The 26128-nt window shown below is 34.4% G+C and overlaps 1 protein-coding gene across 1 annotated transcript; it reads right to left on the bottom strand.

The window, feature by feature from the left end:
- Positions 1 to 403: 403 nt before the first annotated feature.
- LOC128238894 (T-box transcription factor T homolog 1-like) lies at positions 404 to 21245 on the bottom strand. Its single transcript, XM_052955203.1, has 7 exons — positions 20833 to 21245; positions 15124 to 15388; positions 11847 to 11987; positions 11317 to 11378; positions 11017 to 11075; positions 4133 to 4300; positions 404 to 1739 (listed from the first exon to the last, which is right to left on the bottom strand). The coding sequence occupies exons 1-7, from the start codon at positions 21006 to 21008 to the stop codon at positions 1366 to 1368; spliced, it is 1245 nt and encodes a 414-aa protein (XP_052811163.1). The 5' UTR covers positions 21009 to 21245; the 3' UTR covers positions 404 to 1365.
- Between the last annotated feature and the right edge of the window lie 4883 nt (positions 21246 to 26128).

Genomic DNA, 26128 nt, shown 5'->3' on the forward strand with positions numbered 1-26128 from the left:
CAACTTTCTTGTCCATTTCAAGAACGCCGAGCAAATATTCCATCCCGGGGCTTCAAACGACGATCAAAAACCTCCGAGTTTACTTCACTGTAATGATATTTGGTTTGTAGCCCTATTAGCACATTAAGACTTTATAGCGTACTTTCAAATTTGTTATAATTATGGTGAAGTTATTGATATCAATCTAATACATCTTTAATCATTTCACATTTGTCTGGTGACGAATGATATGGTCTTTTCATGGTTTTTGTTTGGACAAATATCTAATTATTAAATTTCAATGCCGAGGCATCCGATTGTCAATACGAGATTTGTAATTTTGTGGAAAATAAACATGAAAAAGAGCTTGAGAATACATCTACGTATTTGCTAAGGGAATTTCAAATGAAGAAATAAGATTGAATAGAAATCGTCTTGATTTAATGCATAACTTTATACAAAAATGCCCTCAACATAGGTTTATATTTCAATTCAAGTCTGCTTGTACGCACTGTAGCAGAGGAAAGTAATCATTTCTCCGTACGTTTGATTTCATAGTTACAATTCTGCAGCATTATTCACAAATGTTTACAAATATAGATGAACAAATACAGAACATATTTACACTTATATACACAAGTTCTATACTTATTTAGCAATTCTTAAATAGCACATAACAATCATAATGGTTCATGAATAATAATGAAAAATGAAATTGATGTAAAAAAAGGCCATTTCGGCTGAATAAAAAGAAAGAATTTCAATGCATAGAAAATAATCAGCAGTTTTTTATAGACTTGCCGACGAATAATTCACCTTGAAGTCAATATCACCATCTTGCCACTGCACGTATTGTACGTCAATATTCTGAATACTTATTCTAACAATTCGATACTTTTAGCTTCAGGGGCCAGTTTTTTTTTATTTTTTTTTGCAAGTACACTTTTCCTTCAGTTTGTGACTCTCACTTCATATATAACTGAACATCTTGATCGCTCTTACCCTTATTCAAATCCGTCTTTTCCAACATAAAATGTCTTTTAACGAAGCACCATGGCATAAACCTTAACTACACTTTCTACCGCAGCAATTTAAATACTCATCTTTGGTCAAGCTTATGGGCCCTTCTTTCATGACATCTCTACTACAAAACTATGTTTTGGTCAAGCGTTTGCAGTCATCCTTTCCCTTTCTCTCAACTAAAAAACTATTCTTTGGTCTAGCTTTAGGGCCCTTATTTCATTTGCTCCCTTTTTTGCCCTGATTTCACTTTTTCTCTACTACAAAACTATTCTTTGTTGAAGTTTTTGGGGCCTGCTTTCATTTACTCTCTACTATCACAGTTTAAGCTGAACTTAGTCAAGTTTTTCATATGTCACACAGAAATCATATTGGGGGTGGTGTGAGTGGACTCCAGTTGCTATTTCTCGATATATCCCTGGATGGAGTTGGAATAAAATTGGAGATGTCACATTGCTCAAACGAGTTGGATGAAAACATTAAACCGGAACCAGAAGACGTATGTGTTGGACTAGAAGTTGATGGTATTGGATATCCGGTATTCCGCAAATACGGCATTGAACAGTTTTGATTGGGCGAGATGTTTCCCGGCATTGTAGATCCGGGCATCCACATTCCGTATTGAGACTGGGTGCCAACGGAGTTGCCACTAAGCATGCTCGGACTGGTTGAAAATTGAGGCCAGTTGTCAGCGATGTTGAGGCAAGGCAGATTCTGGGCCATTTCTCTGGAAATTCCGCCTGAAACGATGGAAAGAAACCGTAAATTACTGTGTACATAATAAGAGTAAAATGGATTCTCAGTTGGCCCATCTTTCTCTCAGTGATTTCTTCATCAAGACTAAATATGCATTTAACAATTTTGGTTTATGCCATATTTTATTTCCCTTAACTATAATTCCGTCTAAAGAACAAACACGACAATAACATGTTCGTTCTTTGTTCTAGTATATTCTTGGCATTTGATATCAGACAATGCTGCATTCTGTGCGAGTCTCATGATCAACACACTTCAATACAAGTTTTATTCACTTTGCAGAGGAAATCTATTTAAATTTTAATGTTCCAGAATGGACTAAAGAGGCACTGGTGTCTATGTTCTACATAGTATTCCACTTATTTAGTATTCGAGGTTTTTCGGGGGTTTGTTTTTTACAGGGTAACAGAGAGTTGGCGCTATAAATATAAACAATTTGGTATGTCCTTAATAAAAGCACATGACTCTTAAATGTTCATGCTGACGTTTAGAATATAAGATAGCAAACGAATATTAACATTTTCGGATGTTTTTTTTTTATTGCAAGTATCTCTTTGGTTTAAATCAATCGCTTGAAATGGTTCAAAAACCTGTTGATAAAGTTCAACAGATGACTGGTCCTAGACCGGACATTCGTACGGGAAAAACATCAAAGGTGGACAGAAAATGACCATATCCAACACCCTGGACAATGACCAACCCAATTATCAAATTATACCCCGTAACCCAATAACAATTTTCTCTGTTAAAAGTGGAATTTAATAACTACAAATTGCCCATCAACAATAATATTGAATGTCTGTAGTGACTAGTGAAAACGATATTGCACTTTGAAAATTTATGGTCTATTCCTTATTCGGTCATCAAAAGACGGCCGTGCGAAATGAGAAATTTTGATATTAAAATTGCAGAGTACTAACAAAGAATTGTTCGGGAAAGCGCCAACCCTGTTAGTTAATATTGGTTATTACGACGTTTTAAGCGTTAGAGACAAATTGATTGCTTAATCGGTATCTTAAATGGTCATTTATTCCATAAAATCATAAAATACGTCTTCAAAGTGATAGAATTTATTCCTAATATATTAGTTATTCGGATTTTAACCCCAGAGAATAGTATTTACTACGGACCAGTTTTAACAAATTGTTTAACAAAGGAGAATTATAAAATGCAAACAATTTAAATTCATCCTTTGTAGATCCCCCTAACGAATAATTCATGGGCTTTTTATGAGTAACATCAAGAAAATGGGTATCTACGTTTAAACATAAAATGAAATGACAAAAGCTATAGTTAGAATAGTAAAATCATCTGGGGAAGATAATGAAAATCTTTTCCTTTCAATTATACCAGAAGTGTGTCTTAACTGCAGCTTGAAATAGGGAAAGGACCGTTAAATTTGTTTATACAGTCCAGCAATGGGTCTCAAAATGGCGACGTATAAACATAAGCAAATAGAATGGAACAGAAAGTTGTCCTTTTTGTTTCATCAATGTGACATAAACAAGATTGTCTTACTTTCATACAAGAGTCTTAAAACGGCCCAAAAGTGAAATAAAATAAATTTACTCTCTTCCCCATCTTGATTTTATAGACTGGTCAAAATACCATGGTCATGCCGCCGAGCGGTGGGTATTTGAATAGGTGAAATTTCTCCGGATACTATAAAAACTGCAATTAATTTTGATAGATGATTTGAAAGTTAGATGCAGCCCTGCTTAGTTTGAAAAGAAGATAGATAATGATAAGAAATAAATTATTCTGACCACGATGACACTGCGGAAGGCCGTAAATGACCGCTTTAATGGTGCAGTCGTGACTTGGCGTTTGGGTGCTTATAACAATGACCGTTTTTATTAGTGGGCAATTTTAGCAACAAGAATTGAAACATATATACAGAGCGTCGACAACTTCAGATGTGGTCTTGTAATGGACAAGATAATGGAAAAGTTGAAATTCTTTAAATGTTTCAGCATGTCGAGTAGAGTGAACGTTTATTCCTAAACCTCGCAATAAGAAATTCATTTGAATACTTCTATAATATAACTATTAACGTCTTATAAATAGTCTTGAAACTCTTGTTGATTTCTTTATAATAATATATATTGAAGGCGTACATGTTGTGCAAGTATATTTATATCCCAAAATATTAGCGATTATTGGCCCTATTGACCCTTAAAGACGGGGAAGCACTCTATCAATGTCCTCAAATACTACTGTTATACGAAAGAGAACGTATTAAATATCATTTAAAAAAAGAAGATCGAACTCGATTAGGCTTTTACCAACAATTTAAGTATAAAACTGCGGATCGAATGTGCTTTTCTGTCTATAAAACGTTTGGAAAACAAGACAAAATATTTGTGATTAATCTTACCTGGCGGGGAGCGGCGTTGGTAGGGGTGCGAGTAAGGGTTGTGTCGGGAGTTTCGGAAGGAGAGGCGGTCGCAGTGCGCGGGCGCGGACAGGTTGAGGGCGTTTGGGAACTGGTGTGCGGGTGGCGGCACCAAGCCTCCCCCTGGTGGTAGGTACCAGGTCCCCGTCACTGGAAATAGAGAATAACAAAAAGATAATCGTAAATAAATATATCGCCGTAAAATTTGTCTAGGTAACAGTTAAGACTCTGAGTGATTTCGACATTATATTTGTCAATTGCTTCTCTTCATTCATCCATACACCCACCCATACACACAACTGATTTTATTTATTTATCTATTTATTTATTTTCTTATTTTCTTATTTATTTATTTATTTATTTATTTATTTATTTATTTATTTATTTATTTATTTATTTATTTATTTATTTATTTATTTATTTATTTATTTATTATTTATTTATTTATTTATTTATTTATTTATTTATTTATTTATTCATTCATTTTTTGTCGTGACGATGGTTGTTTTGTTGCTGGTGGTGGCGGTAATATTATAAACAAAATAATAAAGGTCGTTGTTGCTTTTATTTTAAATATCGTCTTTGCCAGTTATATTATCATACCCATAATATTTCTAATCATTGATGCGCTTGAACTATGATTTTCTTTAATCAATTTTATGCAAATTTCGCTGTATCCTACGTTAGACTGCATAAACCCTCAATATAACATGTAGTGGGCAGAAGATTGAAATAAATTAGTCATAAATTTAATTTTTATTACAGAAATAATTCCCAATTTCCTTCGCATGTGTAGTTGGAATGGGCTCGAGATTTTAATTAAGATGCGACGCTGACAGTCTTGCGTGTGCACTATGTGGCCATGATATTGTTTACTTCGTTTTCAGATATCTGGATAAAAATATCGCCAACGTCTAAAACTACATAACAGCTCATGTGAATCAGGCATAAATTACCTTAGCTTCATTATAAAAGCCGTTGCTATTTATGCCACTCTTCAAGGTGTTGCTGTTGGTGATGGTGGGGATTTGTTGTTGTAGTTGTTATAGTTGTTGTTGGTGGTGGTGGTGGTGGTGGTGGTGGCGGCGGTGTTGTTCTTGTTGATGGTGGTGATGTTTTTGATGTTGTTATTGTTGTTGTTGTTGTTGCTGCTTCTTGTGGTGGTGGCAGTTATGATGACAAAGATGGTAGTTTTTGTTGCTGTTGGTGTTAAGAGATTTTAACAGACACCGTCAACATTATGTGACCTATTCTCAGGATTCAGCCGAAATATCTTACAACTTATTGAACATATCTTGTTTTCGAAAAAAAACTTGAAACAGTTTTAAACGCTGAACTTGAAAAAGTTTCAAAGATGAAATCAAAGACGATGAATCACCGAAGATTGACACGCGCATCCACTCGAAAAACTCTGAATATATAATCAACACTTATACAAATACTGATAAATTTAAATGGGCGCCTAATATGGTATTAAAGAACGCCTTTAATGTTTTCAATTAAGGTGTTGTCACTTTGGGTCCTGTGTCCATTTAGCAGAATAAACGCCCGGTGTCAACAAATTGAAATGTTTTTGAAACCCCTTGAAACTGTCATCACTAACAATTTTACCATTCTTTATTTTCGGACGATTTTATTTACACCCAAACACATCGCAGTGTGGTCTTCAATTTATTCATTCTTAATTGCCCGATGAGCGATTTCAATTGAGTCTTTTATATTTTCATCAGATACGTTCTTATCTGCATGTCACGCATGGCTGGTGGAAAATGAGTGTGACTACGTTCTACACACGTCTATAAGGGTTTAATAGTTATTTTATTTCGGATAGTGGGGTATATAAAATATACCACCCACCGCGAATCTACCCATACATTATAACACTCGCATCTTGTCAAGTTTTTTTCTCTCCAATTTTCTCATATTCTAATATCCTACACCACCTGACGGCATCAGATTTTACATGTTTTAACATTCAAACATATAACAATGACAAGTCCCATAACTTTTACAGTTTAATTATTAAACATTCCTCCCCTCTAGAACCACAAAACATCTGATACGGTTGCCAAGCTCTTAGAAGTGTTTTTATTCAAAAGCTCTAAAACTCCAGACAATGTGTTACACCTCGATGTCAGTTCTGACAAATAGACATCTGATTATAAAACCTTCATTTTTTGTTTCGTTTGAACAATTATAGTTCAGATATTGCATTCGTGTTTCGGTGGCTACACTTTGAAATACGGATAATAAATCACGAACCGTAACTCTGCGCAAGCCATCAGTGGTTGTATAATACAGAGATAGGGATGATATATTCTATATATAAATCTTGTTTTATATGTATTGTTCAGGATTTTGTTAAATTAAACGACGTTATGGTTGTCAAGTGGACATTTTTCCCCTTAATTTAAATAAATAAGACCCATTTTCGAAGACACCATTGTCCTTTGATAATGTATTTATAAAGTTAAAAAGTTTGATGAAAAAAAACTACAGAAACTGATAATACCATTTAATGTGTGTTGTTCATGTTTTCATGTTAACATTTTCCGCCAGTGCGTCTAAAAATGCCCAATTATGGACGAAAGACCTCCAAAAATATAGGTGAAAGACCACCAAATCATTTACACCTATCTCCCGACAATCTTCAAGTAATAAATAGCAAACCTCGCCCTTATCCGATATTTAACAAGATAGCCAATATACCTGTCCATGTCATTGTTGATGCGAATGTAGACATCAAAGACGCCGAAAATTGAATTAAACTCTCCCCTTTTCATCCGATAATAGATGACAATCTACATTGTAATTATCCGGGAAACGGTGTATCCGAATACTTGAGCACTTGGATGAATTTGTTGGTTCCGATGCTTTAGAGGGGAGAGGTAATCCCCAAAAGCCCCTATGTTTAAAAAGATAGGGATTATCTAATAAAATTAATGTGTTAATCCTGAACGCGTTGTTATCATTTCAATAAGAGGAATTTCAAGTAGATTCAACGCTGTAAAGATTAAATGACTAACGATCAAACGCCCCTGACTGCCGACTATTAATTAAATTAATCTAGAACTACTTTGTAACATTTGACTTGCTTAAATGATCTTGTTCATACTTTAAACATGCGATTTATAACAAATTGCATTTCATAAGTGACAAATGCCTCACTTCTTTCTAGTGGTTCGTCAAAAAGAGTATTGGTCATACAATGTAATTAATTTTATCTACTTATTTTTTGTGCATTTCAGTGAAATATCCTGTTATCTTCACTACCTTTTGAGATTTTGGTTCCCGTATTACTTGACAAAAGAAGCGCAGCTTTCATTGTGCTGGGTTGGGTTTTTTAATGACGTCACCAAATTGACGTCAAAAGGTCATGTACAACAAGCGAGTTTCCAATTAGTTACCAAACAGTTTACATTTTCTTTATTTTTAGCATAAAAGAAAAAGAAGAAATATCGGTGTAAGATAAAAAAAAATCTCAAAAAAGATAGAACTCGTGTCTGTTCCACTCGTGAAAATATTGCATTATCACGCGGTTACACGACAAATATGCTCGATTTATTATATATATCTCATATATCGGACAGATGTACATACATGCTCATAAACACACAACCTCTGATGGGACGGATCAAATTTACTCTCAGTTTTTTTAAATGTTGAGGCCTTTTTGAACTTTTTTTAATTTATTATCTGTGAGAATATATAAACTATACTTTCATTGTATTCGTCTTATTACATCAAGTTCTTTCAAACACGATAACAGCGCTTTATTTAAGGCATGTCAAACGGCTCATTCACTGTTTGATAAATTTATATCATTAGCTTTAGTCACCATAAAACAGATTTGAACTATCTTTAAGAACTATTGCCTCTATTTGCCAATCAATTCTATCAAACTTCAACGCCACCTGGACCTGTTCAAAGCGCCATCTACCGTATTCAAATGAATCCATGTAAAAGCTACTTAATAATTTATGTATAAGTAGCCTGGTGGTTTATCTTCTACACTTCACAACTACGTGAGGAAATCTGAAGAAATTTAGATTGGAGGTTTGCATAGGTTAGCTGGCCCTATTCAATTCACGCGCCATATCAGTACTCTCTTTCTCACCTCCTAAGATAAAGCATAGTGACATTTTGACAAATTGAGATTAGTGGAACATTTGTCCAGGCACCTGTATTATGTGTAGCGATTAACACGGGTATGCTTAATTCAGTAGCAGACTTTCACAGGAGCTTCCGAAAACGTGCCGGCAACCCTGTGCCAGAGATTTTTTGGTCTGTAACAAACAGAGGTCATATTTCGGTGACCATTTGACCACTTGTTTGACCAATGCTAGATTTGCGCTGATAGCGTAGCAACCGTAATTCAGTTGGGTGTTAAATTACATATCGATGACCAACCTACCATGGTAACATTTTGAAACATCTCCACCTCATGCACAAGTGGACCATCAATGAAAATATGATAATAATTGAAAGATTTCTTCCCGACGCATTGAAAACATACATTCAAGCCCTTTTTGCCTGCAGTGACAATTTAAGGGATTCGTTGCCAATTGGCAAGCATCATTTTTTTTCAGGAATCCGTTGCCAATGGTCAGGTATTTAAAAAATATAGAAATCCGTTGCCAATGGTCAAGTATTGATATTTTTTAGAAATCTGTTGTCAATGGTCAGGTATAGATATTTTTTAAGAAATCCGTTGCCAATGGTCAGGTATTGATATTTTTTAGAAATCTGTTGTCAATGGTCAGGTATTGATATTTTTTCAGGAATCCGTTGCCAATGGTCAGGTATTGATATTTTTTCAGGAATCCGTTGTCAATGGTCAGGTATTGATATTTTTTTCAGGAAACAGTTGCAAATGGTCAGGCATGGATATTTTTTAGAAGTCCGTGGCCAACGGTCAGGTATTGATATTTTTTTAGAAATCCGTTGCCTATGGTCAATAATTGATATTTTTTTCAGGAATCAGTTGTGAATGGTCAGGTATTAATATTTTTTTTAGAAATCCGTTCCCAATAAACAAACATGAATGATAAGAAGTCTCTTTTTCATGTTGGCCCATCCTGAATGATTTGTGCGTTTTTATCAATAAACAAGAACAGCTTGTACGGACTCTATGTATTCGGGTTATATTTCATCTTACAGAACACCTATCAAGACATCTCACCGTTCGGGAGATATTCTAATGCCCTTAAACTTGTTCTGAAGTATATGCGAAGTGGTCTTATTAATTTTTCTCAGACATGATACAAGGCTCGCCAAGTTTCGTTTAAGTTTTGTCAACTACAAAATTGATATAGTGGCTGATTTCTGTGTTAGTTTTATACACCTGTTCACTTCAAATGCGACCGTTCCATGCGTGTTTACTTTTACTCGAGGGCCCTCTTAATATAACAGGAGAGTAAATCAACTATATAATAGAATGAATTGATAATGTCCTCGTTCCTGTATCCACACCGCTACTTGTGATTTTGGAAACGTTCTGGGTGGCTACTTGTTAAAACAAGGAGCTATGCAGGGACGGATCCAGGATTTGACGTTAGTGGGGTGTAACATAGGTGCATGAGCTTTTGACTTGCGCCCCTCCCTCGAAACCATTTTGTTTCAATTGTTGGCATGGGGGTTTGGTGGTAAAGCCGCAATATTGTTTTAACAATATTTAAGTCCGAAATGGTGCATTTTGGGCGTATTTCATTCCTTTTTTTCCATTATGAAACTAAAAGTCTAACTTGGACGAATTTTTTTTTTATTATTATTTTTTTTTTTTTGGGGGGGGGGGGGGGGGCTTAGATCCGCTAGTGCGATGTTCACATGAACATGGATTTATATAACACAGTTCTAAAATACACGTACATTAGAGAATCACACAGCAAGGGTCGCACATAGTTATTATTATTTAAATTAGGTTAAACAAACTTAGTTTAAGCGTAAAAACAGATAGAGGTGTTAGATCCCGGGAGACCTGACGCTTCATTCTCGAAAATGGGCGGGGTTATGCAACATCTCTATTTTTCCTTGCCCCGTTCCGCCCTACCCCATGACCACCGCAAACAGAATTTGTCCTTCTATTTTAAAACGATGACAATATTGAAATACTAATTAGTTCAATTATTACCGCGTTTATTACCGAATTGCTTTGGAAAATAACGGAAGGAACGGAAAGCAATACAATTTCGCTGTTACACAATTGTCTCGGTAATCAATGTTGTATCTTTTCTTTTTTGTTGATTTTGACGCTATACCGTCTGGCCTCTCGACATTATTATTTATTTTGGAAGAGTAAAACCAACAAAAAGTTCGTCATCTGTGGATGTTCTCGTGAACCGTATAGAGCTGTATTGACACTAAGGTATCATTCGCGGGGTGTGTGTTTTGTACCTTTAAATATTGAAATCTCAACTAGTGTTACCTAGTCCAAAATGGTATTGGTTCAAATTTGTTGTGGTTAATATTGCTAGTTGAATGTTAGCAAATCGACGCGTATTATACATGAAAACTTCTAAAGCTCTAGAGTTTTTAATTACCTTGATTCTCTTTATCATTAAACTAGCCTATAAGAATTTTGCAACTGTACCCGGTGGTAAAAATGCCTCGTTTTGTATTTTCCGCCAAATTGCCAATATATGCCATTACATGTCTGATGTAACGATAATGGGCCTATTTATAATGTTACCGTGAAAAAATGAAAATAAAATGAATGTTGTTGTTTTTTTGTTGTTGGTTTTTCTTCATTCATCCAGATTAAAAGCACTATACAATGCTTTTCGTGAAGAGTTTTTTTTCTTATTTTTTCATGTCTTATATAGTTTTCAATAATCTAATATTTTTATTGTAAATTAATGTCTACTCACAGTGGGAGAGCGATCTCTGGTTGTCCAAGTTATCATCCAGTAAATCTCTTTGGTCGGGTCTAAAATACAGAAGAAAATACATGAATATATCTAACCTTTTCATGTATACAAAGGTTATGAAATGCATTTCAACAATCATCCTATTTTAAGCAGAAAATAATGTCCTTTAAACTCTGTCAAAATGGTGCATAGAACTATTTTGGGCAATTGAAATTGTAAAACTATTTCGAAATGAGTTAGTTAAATTAATATTAATATTATATACGAAATAAATAAAAAGAAATCATGAAATGTTTTTACCTTTCTTTGGCATCAAGGAATGCTTTGGCGAACGGATTGTGCTTAATTTTTAATGCAGTGATCTGAAACAGAAAGACAAAACAATTATTTATTTATTTATTTTTATTTATAGCTCGATTCTCCAAGTCACTAATTATTGTCAACAAGCTGATATTGCGTGTCATTTTGATTATTCAATGGAACTATTTTGTGAAAGAGTTAATTAATGTCTGCACGGGCCCATTGACAATAGTATTGCTTCACCCCGACAGAAGGGACATGAGTAAGAGGTGACGGCAAAATGAGATTACCCTAAGATAAAATTTGAAAATTTAGATATGGTCGTATTGGAATTAATTCAACTAGATATGTGTTTTTATCAGTTAAAATGTATCACGAATTCATTTTTAATTTCCCTGAACGTTAGCTCTCAAACCGGAGAAGAAGCGCACTACCAATATGCACACCCAACCACCAATCGTAAATAATTCAGCCATTTCCGGCAATCTTTTTCCCGAAAATGGCCGAGGTGTTCCGATTTCCCCACTCACCTCTTCATTCTGGTAGGCTGTAACCGCGATGAACTGCGTTGTGGGGAAGTTGAAGGAGCTGATCCGCTTCTTCTGGGCGTTCGCCGTCACCTTGACAACGTGCAACCGAGGCTCGTACTTGTGCAGAGAGTTCAACATGATCTGAAAATATTATTTAATATAATTTGAATTATATATAATTATTATTACTATTATTATTATTATTATTATTTTACTATTATGTATTATTAGACTGTTATTTGTTATCATCATCATCATCATCATCATCATCATCATCATCATCATCATCATCATCATCATTATCATTATCGTTATTATAATTATTATTATTATTATTATTATTATTATTATTATTATAATTATAATTATTATTGTTATTATTATTATTATTATTATTATTGTTATTATTAAAATTACTCTTATTTTAATTCGTTAGAATATATAATAAATAAATGAAATAGTGTTTTTAAAGTGCAGGCAGACTCATGTTGGAAAGAAATTCATCAATATTTATGTTCAAGTATTGTCATACAGTATCCAGTATTTTTCGCAATGTTCAATCACCCATACTATTTACATAAATATATATTCGCCACGAAAGACCCGAGACCGTTGTTCGGAAACAATAGTGTAATTATTATACAAATTACCTAAGTATATTACATGAATCACAATATATTCAAAATATAAATATAAATTGTTATGTTATATCATTTTAAGTACATAATTATATATTGCAAAATATGTCGCTATTTTTATTATTCCAGAATACAAGATGAAACAAGTACAGGGACATTCGTTTAAACATCAGAAGAACAAAAATGCAGAAAATGTCGCCCACAAGTTCGTGAAAGAAACTGTTGGTTCTTTGTCCTTCCCTCGAATATGTTTGTATCAGTCAGGCAAGAATAACAAGAACTCAAGGTTTCGTCGAATGCCGCGGGTTCATAACATTTACATAAATAATAACATATATATTCTGAAATTAATAATCGTAGTGTCCTTATCGAGGGATTGTCTGAGACATACAGGTTGTGGTCACTTCTTACAAAAATAAAAATTCAAAAAACAAATACTTCAAATTAAGCAAACAGGAATATTGACCAGACACTAAACAGCTTCCAAAATACCAAATTAGTTTGTTTGTTTTTGTCAATCAACAGCGAAAAATCATTGATTTGCAAGTGATTAATGAAATATTAAGCGTTTGAATGACGAAGGATTTTCAAGAATGTCCTATTCTCAGATCGTCTGAGTTCAATTCATGATTACTCTTGAATAGGGAAACTAAAATGATTCTTGCATTATTAATAATGCAGTAATCTTAATGCAGTACAATAATTAAATGGTATTATAACTCTCATTATGAACTTATATAATTACACTTACTGTAAGTTTTGTAACTGTAATGTAATAGTGATGCAATATTTAAACTGATATTATTATAGCAATATTCTGAAGAAATGAAAACAATATGTCACCTTATGTGCGTTTGATTTTCGGTTTGTTCGATTGTTTTGTGTCCGGAAAATAATACAGTTTCGAACACCAGAGCGATGATGCTATTCGTAACAACAATACGTGAGATTTATCATTATCAAACCTCTGAGGAATGAGAATGTACATATTTTAAATACGACTCCTTACTTTTCACAACCGACAATTCTCTTATTTCTTACATGCATTTTTGTATCATTTTTGCCGTTTGATTTCTTGCTTTAGTGGCGAAATGTGAAAATCCACTGACATCCGTAACTAAACGATGAATTTACCGTGAATCCCGGAAACAAGCTGTGTAATGACCGAGGTAGCGTAACATTCGGACAGGCAATTCATTTCGGACAACGCCAAACCACCTGGGACATTAATGCACGTATGTTGAAAGGTGTAACGGTTGACGGGATTAAACCTTCAGGCAGATTTATGGCTATACGTTACATAATACATTATTACAGATTTCGTGATATAATATCCTTCAATAGATAAATGCCACGCAATTTGATTTTTTTTTACATTTATAGACTTACATAATATAGTTCAAAACTGAAAAATATTTTTCAACGACCTCTCTCACTTATAAAATGCAATCATTCAAATTAATTTATTAAAATGATAATAAAATAATAAGAAAAGTATTGTCATTATTATTATTATTATTATTATTATTATTATTATTATTATAACGACATATTAATTTTTATTTCTTTAATATATTGAAGTCTTTACTTTGATCCGATAGGAACACTATTTCAAATCGTTTCTTTTCACACGGGTATGAAAATTCCGTAAGAGTCCGCGAATTTTTGCACATAACCCGTGAAAAATCAGTAAACCCATGACATCCATACGATAGAATGGTGTCACAAAACATAACATGTTTGTGAAAACAACACTGGGACAAGATGTCTCCGTAATGTTTTATAAATTGGATTAAAGGATAAGCAGATTAGAAAAACGAAATAAACAAAGTTGTTGAATTTGGTGGGAATGTTTTCATAACACGAGCCATCAGTAACATGCAAATGGTGACAATTGTCTGTGCATATAATGATAAAACGCTGTTGTTTTAAGGTAGGTAATGATAATCAAATCGGGTTTTCATATATTTGTCATTCTCATTCTTCAGAGGTTTGATAATGATAAATCGAACTGTCTCCGTTGTACGCAAGGCATCTTCACTCTGGTGTGCGAGGATGATTTTTCATTGAAGAAGTAAAAATGTTTCGCAAAAAAATCCACTTAAAATTGTATTCGAATAAAGGCTAGCAACATTCTCATTCATCAGAGGTTCGATCAATCTATGTGCATGGTAAGCATAGCATCGTCACTCTGGTGAACGAGAATGACCAGCAAAGACTTGCCATGCAGTAAACATAAGCAGAGAAAACAACGTAAATAAAAATCACATGGTCAAAAAACATACTTTTCCCAAACCATTGACTTATCAATGGTCAGCGTTTAATAACTATCAACTGAACATAAATGCAAGGCAAAAACGCTTCTTTTTATCAAATAATTACACTGTTAAATAAATTCGATGGTATATTCACCAGAAAAAAATACCATGAAAACGTTGAATATGATAATTCAAGAACCTCACGTTTGCCTCTGAAAACACTGAATGTTTTTTGTGTTTTTTGTTGCTTTTTTGGTAATTTGAAATAAAGTACACAAGTAAGTTACCATATACGGAACCGTTTGCATGGCTATAAGAATAACACAAACGTAATTTTGCTGAAAGCAGGGAAGAAATATGGAAATGCTTATCAAAACCTACCTGTCCGCCGCCATTCATCTTATTCGTCAATTTCACTTTGCTGAATGAGATGGGCTCCTTCATCCAGTGGGATCCGAAGTTTGGACTGTCCGGATGCACGTATACACAGTTTGGGACGGAGGGTTCGGCCTTGCCGCCCGCCACCCACTCGCCATTGACGTATTTCCAGCGGTGACCTTCAACTTGGACGAAGTCGAGCAGGATCGTGTACATGGAGTTGGGGTCAAGGCCGTTCAGACTGGCTTTGAATACTGGGAACATCCGCCTGGGGAGAAGAGAATAAAATAGAACTGAAATATTATCCTTTGATATAGATTTTGACACTGTAGACACTGTAGCTTTGTTCAAAGTTTAATTTATCATAAATAGGAAGATTTTGTGGGGTTTGGGATTTTTTTTATCACCGTCAACAACGACAACAACAACAACAACACTAACAACAGCGCGATAATGCAACTTCATGAATTTTAAATCATAATGAAAAAAGAATAAGTGCCAAAACGTATATATTTATTAATTTATTTGATCTGACCATCTGAAATTATTTTTATTTTTTCATTTGTTAAAAAAATGACCAACTGCTCTATGAAGCAGTCAACGAGGGACACTCTTTGTGGACACACAAACTTTAATACGTTCTGTTTAGATTTAAAACACACTAAAATCAAATTGATATAGAAATGATTTATATAAACAATATTATCTTTGGCTATATGCAAATGTCTTATTTAAATATTAATCGATTAGATCGCGGACACAGATAGAGCACACCCAGATGCGACATCTGATTTAGGACAATAGAGCACCGCCCAAGACTCAAGTGAGTTTAATGGCGGAGATCAATCGGTAACAAGTAGCCAAAAACTGCAACCCCTGCTACTTGAAAAGGGGTCTGAACCCTAAAATGGCCCTTATCACATGGACTCCTAGTAATATGCACTGTCTGGGGTCCCCTTTGTACCTTACTGATTTCCTGTTTTGGTATAACATTTTCGGAGGTTTTCACGTAATAAATGTGCAATAAAATGCTAATTCGTGTGTTATCTATTATTTATTTTCAATGAACTATATGAATTATAGTCTTTGTAGCATCAATATTGTTTGTCATTACCACAAATCTACGTAAATCATGATTTATCATGTTTCAAAAATTTCAAAATTGTTACTGTTTGTCTGAGGCAATGTTTCAAAAGCCAACCCATTCAGAATATTAAAAAGCATAGTCGTCATTAGCATAAAAGTTCATCTAAAACATTTTTTTGAAACAATACAATCAATTAATGATGGTAAAACCTTAAGTCTTAATTACTATATTATGTCCGGGAAAAATGGTTGGGGGGGGATTATGTCCACCTATACAAAATGAGCGGCGGGGATTTTGTCCGGGGGGGGGGGTCCAGCTCCCTTTTTAAAAAAATAGATCAACTTGTGTCAAACGCAAATAATAAACTGAATTAATAATCTTAATTTCAAAAATGCTTCAGGTTCCTGAGGAAGAATTAAAGAGCCTGAAAATCAATGAAAGTAAAAACTAGTTTTTGGATTATATTGTGTGTGTGTCATACTGTGATTTTTAGCATCATAAATTTATTCACCATTCTGTTTTGCTATGCGTTGCTTTCAATGGATACAAGATATAAAACTTCTCATATTTACTGTGTGAACAAAAGGGATCGTCCTGTTCTGAAACACCTGTTAGTGATCAAATTCTCATTCCTAACCAAATGATTTGTAAATACACAACTTATGTTTATGGTAATAATTTGGTAAGCAAATCTTACATTATAATTGTCGTTTATTAATTTTATAAATCTTATCAAGGTCACATCTTACGATTTTAAAATGGCTGCCTCATAAAGATACATATCTAAACTCCCTGAACCAAACTATTAGTAAAATTTGCTCTCAAAAACCGCGTACAATAAGTAAAAACATAAAAATGTAATGATAGTACAGTATATAATTGAAATATTATTGCAGCAGATGTTAGCGACACAGTACTACCCAGTTTGCTTGATGGCTTCTTATTACCAATTTGAAAATAAAAACTAGCGTTGATATTCCGCATTTCAACTCTGCTTATATTTGAGAAACTTTTTTTTCTTATTATGTTACTGTGTGCAACATTTGACAGTACTATAAAATATGGAACTATTAAAAACTGATGTAAAAAGGTATTCATGCAACCCAAACGACTGGATGTTTTTAACCGCATTGCGAAAAAATATTAGATTTTTTATCTTGTCGAATTTCTTCAGGTCTGGAGAAGTATGTAAACATGCCTAAATTCTTGAACGTGTACGGTTATGTTAATATATACATGTAGCTGTTATTATACGTTCGAACACTGTTAATAATGTATAGTAATTATAAACGATAGCTATCTTGTTTTGTTGGATGTACTTAATACATTGTTTATATAAATCATTTTTGATATCAACCTCACATTACTTGTGTTAACGCTTTACTTACATGAAAGAATTGTGCGTCTTTTTGTATGATAAGGTCATAAGCGAATTTAGAGCATCCGGCCCCTCCCCCTCTAAAATCATCCAATTTTACTTTTTTCATCAATTATGGTAAAAAGACGTACTCAAAATAAGCTATTAATTCACCATTCCCGACTACAAATTGTAAATACTTTCTTCAGGGAGTAACCCCAAATCCACAGGAAAAAAGTTTATGCCATATACTTTCGATTCTGAGGGAGGGGCACATGTCAATAAGGTTGCGCCCCTAAGTTACCCCCCCCCCCGTCCTCTAACGTCAATTTCTGGATCCGCCCCTGAATGATACTATATTACCTTGTTTTCATTATCACTCATGTACTTGCTATTTTATCCATATACCACTAGTTGTCTTAATCATATTAACTATGTAACAAGAAACATTATATGTTTACGTTACTTAATAAATATGTTTGAATCTTGAATCTTGTATAAAATAAATACTTGATTTCTCATATCTTAATCGTATAAATCACAATTTTACCACCTGGACTTGAAAAGAAGGAAAAAGTCAACCGAGTAGGCCTTAATTAGAAACTTCCACCTTTGTAAATTTGAACTACATCGGCTAGCTTTGATGTTCATAATTATTTTATATTACGTCGAATCTTATATGTTGATATTAGGCCCAACGCGAAACGCATCAATAATACCAATTGCGTTAAGTATAATATAAATGTTCAACATGAGTAGTTGATAATTAATATCTATATTTCTCTGTTTATTCACGAAGCATGGCTGACAATTGATCGAAATCATATTACACCGCAACTGACAAAATGGTGCTCGTCGCAAAAAGCTCCTACATCTGTTTACAAAGGCGTTATACAAACATTTCATAGGGGCCCTAAACTGCCGTCATTTTATATAAAACGCGTAGAAAAATGTACGGCGTTATCATGTTCGCCTGTGTGAAAAACTCAAAATACAAATAACCCTCGAAGATATCGCTCACATTGCCAAGGCCTTTCTTGGTTAATGTTGTCATTTCGACGAGTTCGTGATATTTGTATTTCTAGTAATACAAAATAAATAATAAAATAATTGTTCTTTAAATACATTGGGCTAATATAACGTACATATTTCCTTGCCATTCATCGCTGTGACCATTATCGACTATATTAATATATATATAAAAATGCTTAAACTTATTATATTTTGTCAAGAAACTGTTTATATAAATATGTTAACAATAAACATGTCTGTCTGTTTGTGTGCTACCCAAGAAACTTCCAATCAGTAAACGTTGCATTGCGACACCTTTCCATAGTTACCTTTCCACCCCGTCCCCATAACCGTTCACCCCGTCCCCATAACCGTTCATCCCGTTCCCCATAACCGTCACCGTCCCCATAACCGTTCACCCCGTCCCCATAACCGTTCACCCCTTCCCCATAACCGTTCACCCCGTCCCCATAACCATTCACCCCGTCCCCATAACCATTCACCCCATCCCCATAACCCCATAACCGTTCACCCCGTCCCCATAACCATTCACCCCGTCCCCATAACCGTTCACCCCGTCCCCATAACCATTCACCCCGTCCCCATAACCGTTCACCCCGTCCCCATAACCATTCACCCCGTCCCCATAACCGTTCACCCCGTCCCCATAACCGTTCACCCCGTTCACCCCGTCCCCATAACCGTTCACCCCGTCCCCCATAACCGTTCATCCCGTCCCCCATAACCGTTCACCCCGTCCCCATAACCATTCACCCCGTCCCCACATCGCGGCAACACCATAAGTCCAACCCTCCCCAGACAATGTGGTTCGAATACTTATAAAATTTAAATCCGAATCCAGCGTAAGCAATGGATTTAAACGAATGTAAGCAACTGATTCCTGCTCATTTTCGGTCTTTAGCTTACCGCGTACCACCTTCTTGCGTACTGGATATTTTTAAAACCCATGAATATGCGAAAACCAAGAATATTTCACCCTAATCTCTAACTTAGACCTATTACAATGTATTCATTTCTTCGTTTTATATTCGAGTTTGAAATGCTTATGTTATTTGTAATTAATAATTTGGTTGCCAATAAGTTTGTGAAGCACGGAGAAGAATGTTACTGAAACACGTGGGTAGAGAAAAACATGGATATAAATAATTTCATTCATAAATAAAATAACAGTATGCAATTGTCAGTTTATTTTGATATAATATTATATAATAATATATATGTTATATGTAGAAGTTTATTGTTTTTGTTGTAGGGGGTGCGGTGTGGTTGCTAGACGATCATGATTAATTCTATGAAAATAATTTCATGTCCTCATTTCCACACTTTCAGAATTTAGTATTTTAAAACCTATATAAATACCAACACTTTTATAAGCATATTCAACCTCTGATACAAGTTATGTTGCATTCTTGTCAACCCTTATAATATTACTTTGATGTGAAAAATAGGAATAATTAACAATACATTAAAAACCCTTTTGTGGGGCTTTTAGATTAAATATTTTGAAGTTAATATTCATTTTCAGTTGACGTTATAAAAACAATAAGATTTATAAAAATAAATAAAAATATTATGTATCTACTTGCTTTTATATGTGTTTTGAACTTATTGTATAATCAAAATAGTTAACCCCCAAAAAATGAAAAAAAAAAAAATAAACAGTGGAAGATTTAAAAAAAAACGTTTTGAATTTATAAAACTCTCGAGTCAGTACATATTCTGCCATAGCCTCTATTACTTTTCAATAGACATAGAGATTTACAAATGTTTGTTAGATAAAATATGTGCACATTTAGTACATGGTATTTTGTGGTTGTACTTATTTCTAAAAAAATTCTAGATACATAAAACACAAGTAAAAGAGCTAATAATAGCATTGAATTAAACGGGAAGCTTACATGTACACAATTTTAAGGTATCGATACAGAATAAGTGAAATCCAAACTTGTTTGAAGATTTGTTACATGAAAATCACCATAATCAGAAGATGGCCAACCGAATTTTGCCCACTCAATACTATAGATTTGTAAAGCCATTCGAGCAAGGGGTTACGTAAACGTAACATCATAGCGTTGCGTATTTTGACGTTAAATACGTTTAACGTTAACTTTTTAAGTAACCGGCACGTCTATGAAAGATCAAGCACACAGTCACCATTTCTGTATACATATAATTACGATATATCGAATGTTGTTATAAAATGTTCTTGTATTATGTGAATTATATAGCTTCTTACCTCCCATTCTTGGTGACAATCATTTCATTCGTGTATTCCTTGAACTTGGCCCACAGCTCTCGTTCCTCCAACTTGACGGAGCATTTCGAGTCCACCCCCTCCCCCTTGCCCGACCCCTGCAGTCCGGCATCGTCAATATCCAACAACTGATTAAGATTCATTGCTTGAGTTTTCATACTTGTATCACAAAAGTAATAAGTTCCTTCCAGAAAGCATCAATTGTAAGTCGATTTGTTGTTAAATTGTTATCCTGATGTTAATTTAACTGTTATAGTATTTATTTGAAATCACATAAATGTGACGAATTTTGCGAATACAACTGACTCGCGAACTTGTTACAAAATGTTAGTTTACAATCCAACGTTTAGATTTCCTTCAACATGAATGTGTAACAATTCTACCAAAGACGCAAGAGCGAATGTGAATAATTTCGCGATTATTTACTATTAAACTTGTCGGGTATGTGTCGTTTTCAAGTTTCCTTTGATCTTAATCGGCGCTGGTAAAGCACCGCCCAATCGCGTGTAAGAATCGAACGCAAGGCGGAGCTTACGAGTACGCTCTATTTTTCTGATTGGTTGACAGCAGATTATCGCGGATTTACGTCATGAATATGTAAATTGAAATTATGCTCTTGAAAATTTCACAATAATGTGGGTACAAATGATAATAAATAAGTACCGAGGAATTGTTTGGTGTATAATAAGAAATCAATCAAATATCTAAAACTATTTAACGAAAGTTTCGTTGATAAATTCTATTTTCCCAGCTGTTAAAATAAACTCTAAGACCTAAATACATGTCTCTGAAAGTGATTTTGCTTAAACCTTGTTTTACGTTAAAAATTGTTTTTGCTCGATGACTTTAATTCATTTTTACAAGAAAATCACTGTTTAAGTCTATTCGAAGTGACATACACCTTATCTTTTTATATTATCTATTGATATATATATATTCTGCTGATATATGAAAATAATACAAACGTACACAATATAGACATATATAATGTGTTATGAAATAAATGTACTTAGTATATTAAATAATGCCCTCTCAGACAATTTATTTTTCTACTCATTTGTGAGTAAAATTATAAAATGAGAGGATGTAACAACAGAAATGGGTTCCCACCCAAGTTAGGAAGTTGTCAAAATTAAAATATATACTATGGTAAGATCATGACAAAGCCATTCCATATTATACGAGAGGGATTTGGTGTGTGTTTGTGTATCCGGAGGGTATAGGGGACATGATCGGGTTTGTTGTCGTTCGTCGGGAACCTATATTGATATCACTGTTGCGTTTAATTGTATTCAAGATCCATTGATTGATATTAATTGAATAGTCTGTTTTATTACATTTTCGTTCACAAGAGTGATGATGCTATGCGTACGACATATTAGATTCATTATTATCAAACCCCTGATGAATGAGACTGGTTTTACTTATAAGTGTTACAAATGTTATATTTAGCATAAAAATAGTACTTCATTTAGTTTAAACCCATTTTTTAATTATTAATATCAGTGGTAAAAGTGCTATTCATGACAGGGCATTTTTTTCTGTTTCGGATACACAAAATAATAAATGGTGAATAAATAATCGATTAAAGTATGACAGATTGAGCAATCTCTCACCTTTCTCAACCAAGCGCTCACAAATGGCCGAAGAATAGCCGCCAATTTTGGCACATTGTTTCTACATAATTATTCGCTAATTGGCGCCAATTAGTTCTAACCTTTCAAACGAGAATCATGTTTTACCTGATTTAGCGGGTCTTTAATCCAATCAAGATTTGATTATCCGTATGTTACTGTTTTGTCAAGTATTTTGGGGACATATGGAGGGGAGACAATATCAAATTCCTAGACGCATGTGTGTGAAGAAAGGTGAAAATTCACACAGTTTCAGTGGACAATTCTGAACAGTATTGCTCATTTTAATGGTGACACACAGTTCTCTAGTCTTGCTTTGTCAGAAATGAAAACAATGCGAATTATATACATTAAATAAGCAAAACATCAACCTGAAAAATGCGTTTCTTAGCATTAAATAAAATTCATGTTTGTTTATTTAAAAAAAAATGTAGATCGTTTATCTTCTATTTTTTTCTGACTTAACATTTTTTGCAGAAGTTCTATTAATCTGTATGAAAGGTGAATTATCTTCTCTAGACTAGTAAAATAACAAATGCCTTTCTCGATATTAACAGCGCATCTTCCTCGCCCATGAAGTTGGCAGTATAAGTTCGAGAAGGTTTTAATAAATAAACATATAAATAATAAACAACATGTATGTGGTATAACTGTGGGCCTATAGTTCAGAAATTTGTTAAAGTTAACGCCGATATGATTAACAATACCGTTGTTAACGTTTATATTTGAATAAAACAGGTTCAGATCAAATAGTTGTCTCGAATCTTGTTAGAACTACAGCAGATCACAAGTGTATCCATTAAACTTCCCGGGCAGTAAAGATTTGAAAGTTAACAACCGTGACGTTAACAACATTGTTAACTTAATATAGTTCTGAGCATTCGGCCATTTTTTTTTATTATTTTTTTGTCTGGTGTTAGTTTGGTGTTCTGTCTTTGTTTTTTTTGTAGTTGTTTTTTACCTGACACGTGAATGTTTACTATATTTATTTATATATACATATCATCATATATGCTGAATGTTATTTGTATATTTCATGAAATATGTATTATGTTTATAGACAATGTACTATGTACACGTCGGAATAAATATTTCTGTCTGTCTGTCTGTCTGTAATCATAGCAGTTTCAGTCAAAGATGGTGAAATGTTTATTTTCATCTGTTTTCGTTATCTCTGATACTGCCACATGTATGTTACAATACCAACTTTTAAGGTTATTATGTATGCCTGTCTGTATTCATAAATACTCATCATCACCCATGGTTATACATAATAGCCGAACATAATTTGAAGATAGTAAAAGTCACATAATGTCACACGAAATGGTGCATCTACCACCTCGGTGCTAACGATTAAATCTCCTCTCGAGCAAACGAAAATTGCACCAGCCTGGGATTTCTTGCGCCATATTGCACAGACTTACATTAGACCAGTTGTCTTCGGACAATACCCATTTAAAATGTCAAGATGGTTGGTTCTATGGAAGACGTGTACTTTATTTCGCTGTTTGGTTAGTTCGGGGATGATTTGAATTACGTGTGGTTGAGGGTTTAGATTGGATACTGAAATGAATTCTGTAGAAATGAACTTTTGAACGCACATCTCAACTATAAAAATGGTCTCGACTGGTTAATTTACTTTGACTGCTCTTTTAAAGTTGGCAACCAAAAACTGTAAGTGCGACATTATTTAAGCCCCCCACCCTCACCCCACACACACCAGGCCCACCACCTACTCCTACCCACAACCTACCGGCTAGCATACTGCCATGATGTTTTCAAAGTAAGAAAACTACACAAAATTCTACAGTGTGGTCAACCTTACGTGCTTCTTTTATTCTTGTCCTTGATTCTTTGTCGCACTGCCACATTTTAATCACTTTAGGATTTAGGTATGAGGTGCCCGGAGATTGCCTGGAAAGATGACGTCATTGTTTTCAGAACGCTCTTACAATATATACCTCACAGAATAAGCTAAGGGCTGGATTATTTAAATATCATTAACATAATTTATCACCTATGTCACATTACAGAACACATGGGTCTACAATCTTAGGGATTATTGGTTTACGTTGACGTTAAACTTAATTTTATCTCCATTGATATTAACTATGTTAAAAGTGAAAGTATACCACAACTCCCTATTTTCTGTGTTTTTAGTACAAAAAAGAACAAGCAACAACAACAACAACGTCATCATCAACAACAACAGGACAAAAGCAACCTAATCTCGGGAAAAAATACTCAGCACATTGTGAGTGGATGGTGGAAGTGGGGGCCCGGTGTGATTGCGGGAATCGGGGGTGGCGGGGGATTTTGGATGTGGGAATTGGGGGTGGTGGGTGGTGGATGTGGGAAGCAGTGGGGTGGGGGTCTGACAATTCAGCGCATGCCCTTTCCGGATTTAACATATTACATATAGTGAAATATTCTACGCGGAAGAACCTGCGGACATCCAACTATATCATGAGGGGTACACCCCTTCCCGACGCCCCCCCCCCCGGCGAATCTGATTTCACCATTAATTTCAATATAGGTGGACTTTTTGCAGATCATATATTATTGTTTGAAATTAATTCCTCTTTTGCCATCTTTTGTCCTAATAGATCGTTATTTTCAATAAAATCACGATTTGCAGTTCTGCGTCAAATTTTCATGGCAAGTTCGTAGACGTCGCTGCACGCCGGTAAGATCTACATTTTTTAAAGATTGAACACGATTACTTTATAACTTATCATTTAAGACATTAAACAATTACCCCTCCCACTCTCCCTTGCAACAATTAAGACACCACAAATAAAAAAAAATTAATAAAGCCGTAAATAAGGTACGGTACATCACCAGTATTCCGAAATTATCTTAAGTCGATTTCTTATTGTTTACATAGTCAAACTAAAATGAACGTATAAGTGTTTTTAAAATTAAAGTATACATGTGTATTGAATAAAATCAATGTCTATTAAGTAATTCAGATATTTTTTTTAATTATTTAATCATATTATCAGTGAAATATTTAAAAATGACTTAAGAAAGGAAATGACGTAAGATGTTTTATGACTATCAGCACTGGGTATTTAAATTTGTATTTTAAAACAAAGGGCCTAGAAACAAATGTAAAATGCTTAGTTCGATAGCATCAGCAACTGTACAGACCGCACTGTGCTGCACCCCAGGAAACCACTTCACGGTCAAGGCACATTACTCGAACCCCGTCGCCTTGCACATCTGACGACCTAGCTTCCGGTCTTCGTGGTCAGTCCGGGGGGCGGCCGGACGGCTAATTGGTTGCTGTCGCCGCTACGTACTGGACAGGGCTCGTAAATACACCCATAAAACTGTAATCGTGGGCAATTTGGCAACCATGTGGTAAAATAATTGATTAATTGCTTTTAAAGTGGTTAAAATTTGCTTCGGAGATAAGTCTGGTGGCGTTATGCTTTGTCAGATGGATGGCTCTAGGGACTTCTTCAGTCCGCTGACATCTCTTTTAATCTACACTTTTAATGAATATTCTTGAATATATTTTTTCTCAGAATGTTCATATTGGTGTTGTTGTTTTTTATACACGTCCAAATTAAAGATGCACTCTTACTCCAAAATAAGAATCAGAATGTATTTTATTTGGATTTAAACATGTAGTTTAT

The sequence above is a fragment of the Mya arenaria genome, chromosome 6 (genome assembly GCF_026914265.1).
Source record: "Mya arenaria isolate MELC-2E11 chromosome 6, ASM2691426v1".
Classification (NCBI taxonomy): domain Eukaryota; kingdom Metazoa; phylum Mollusca; class Bivalvia; order Myida; family Myidae; genus Mya; species Mya arenaria.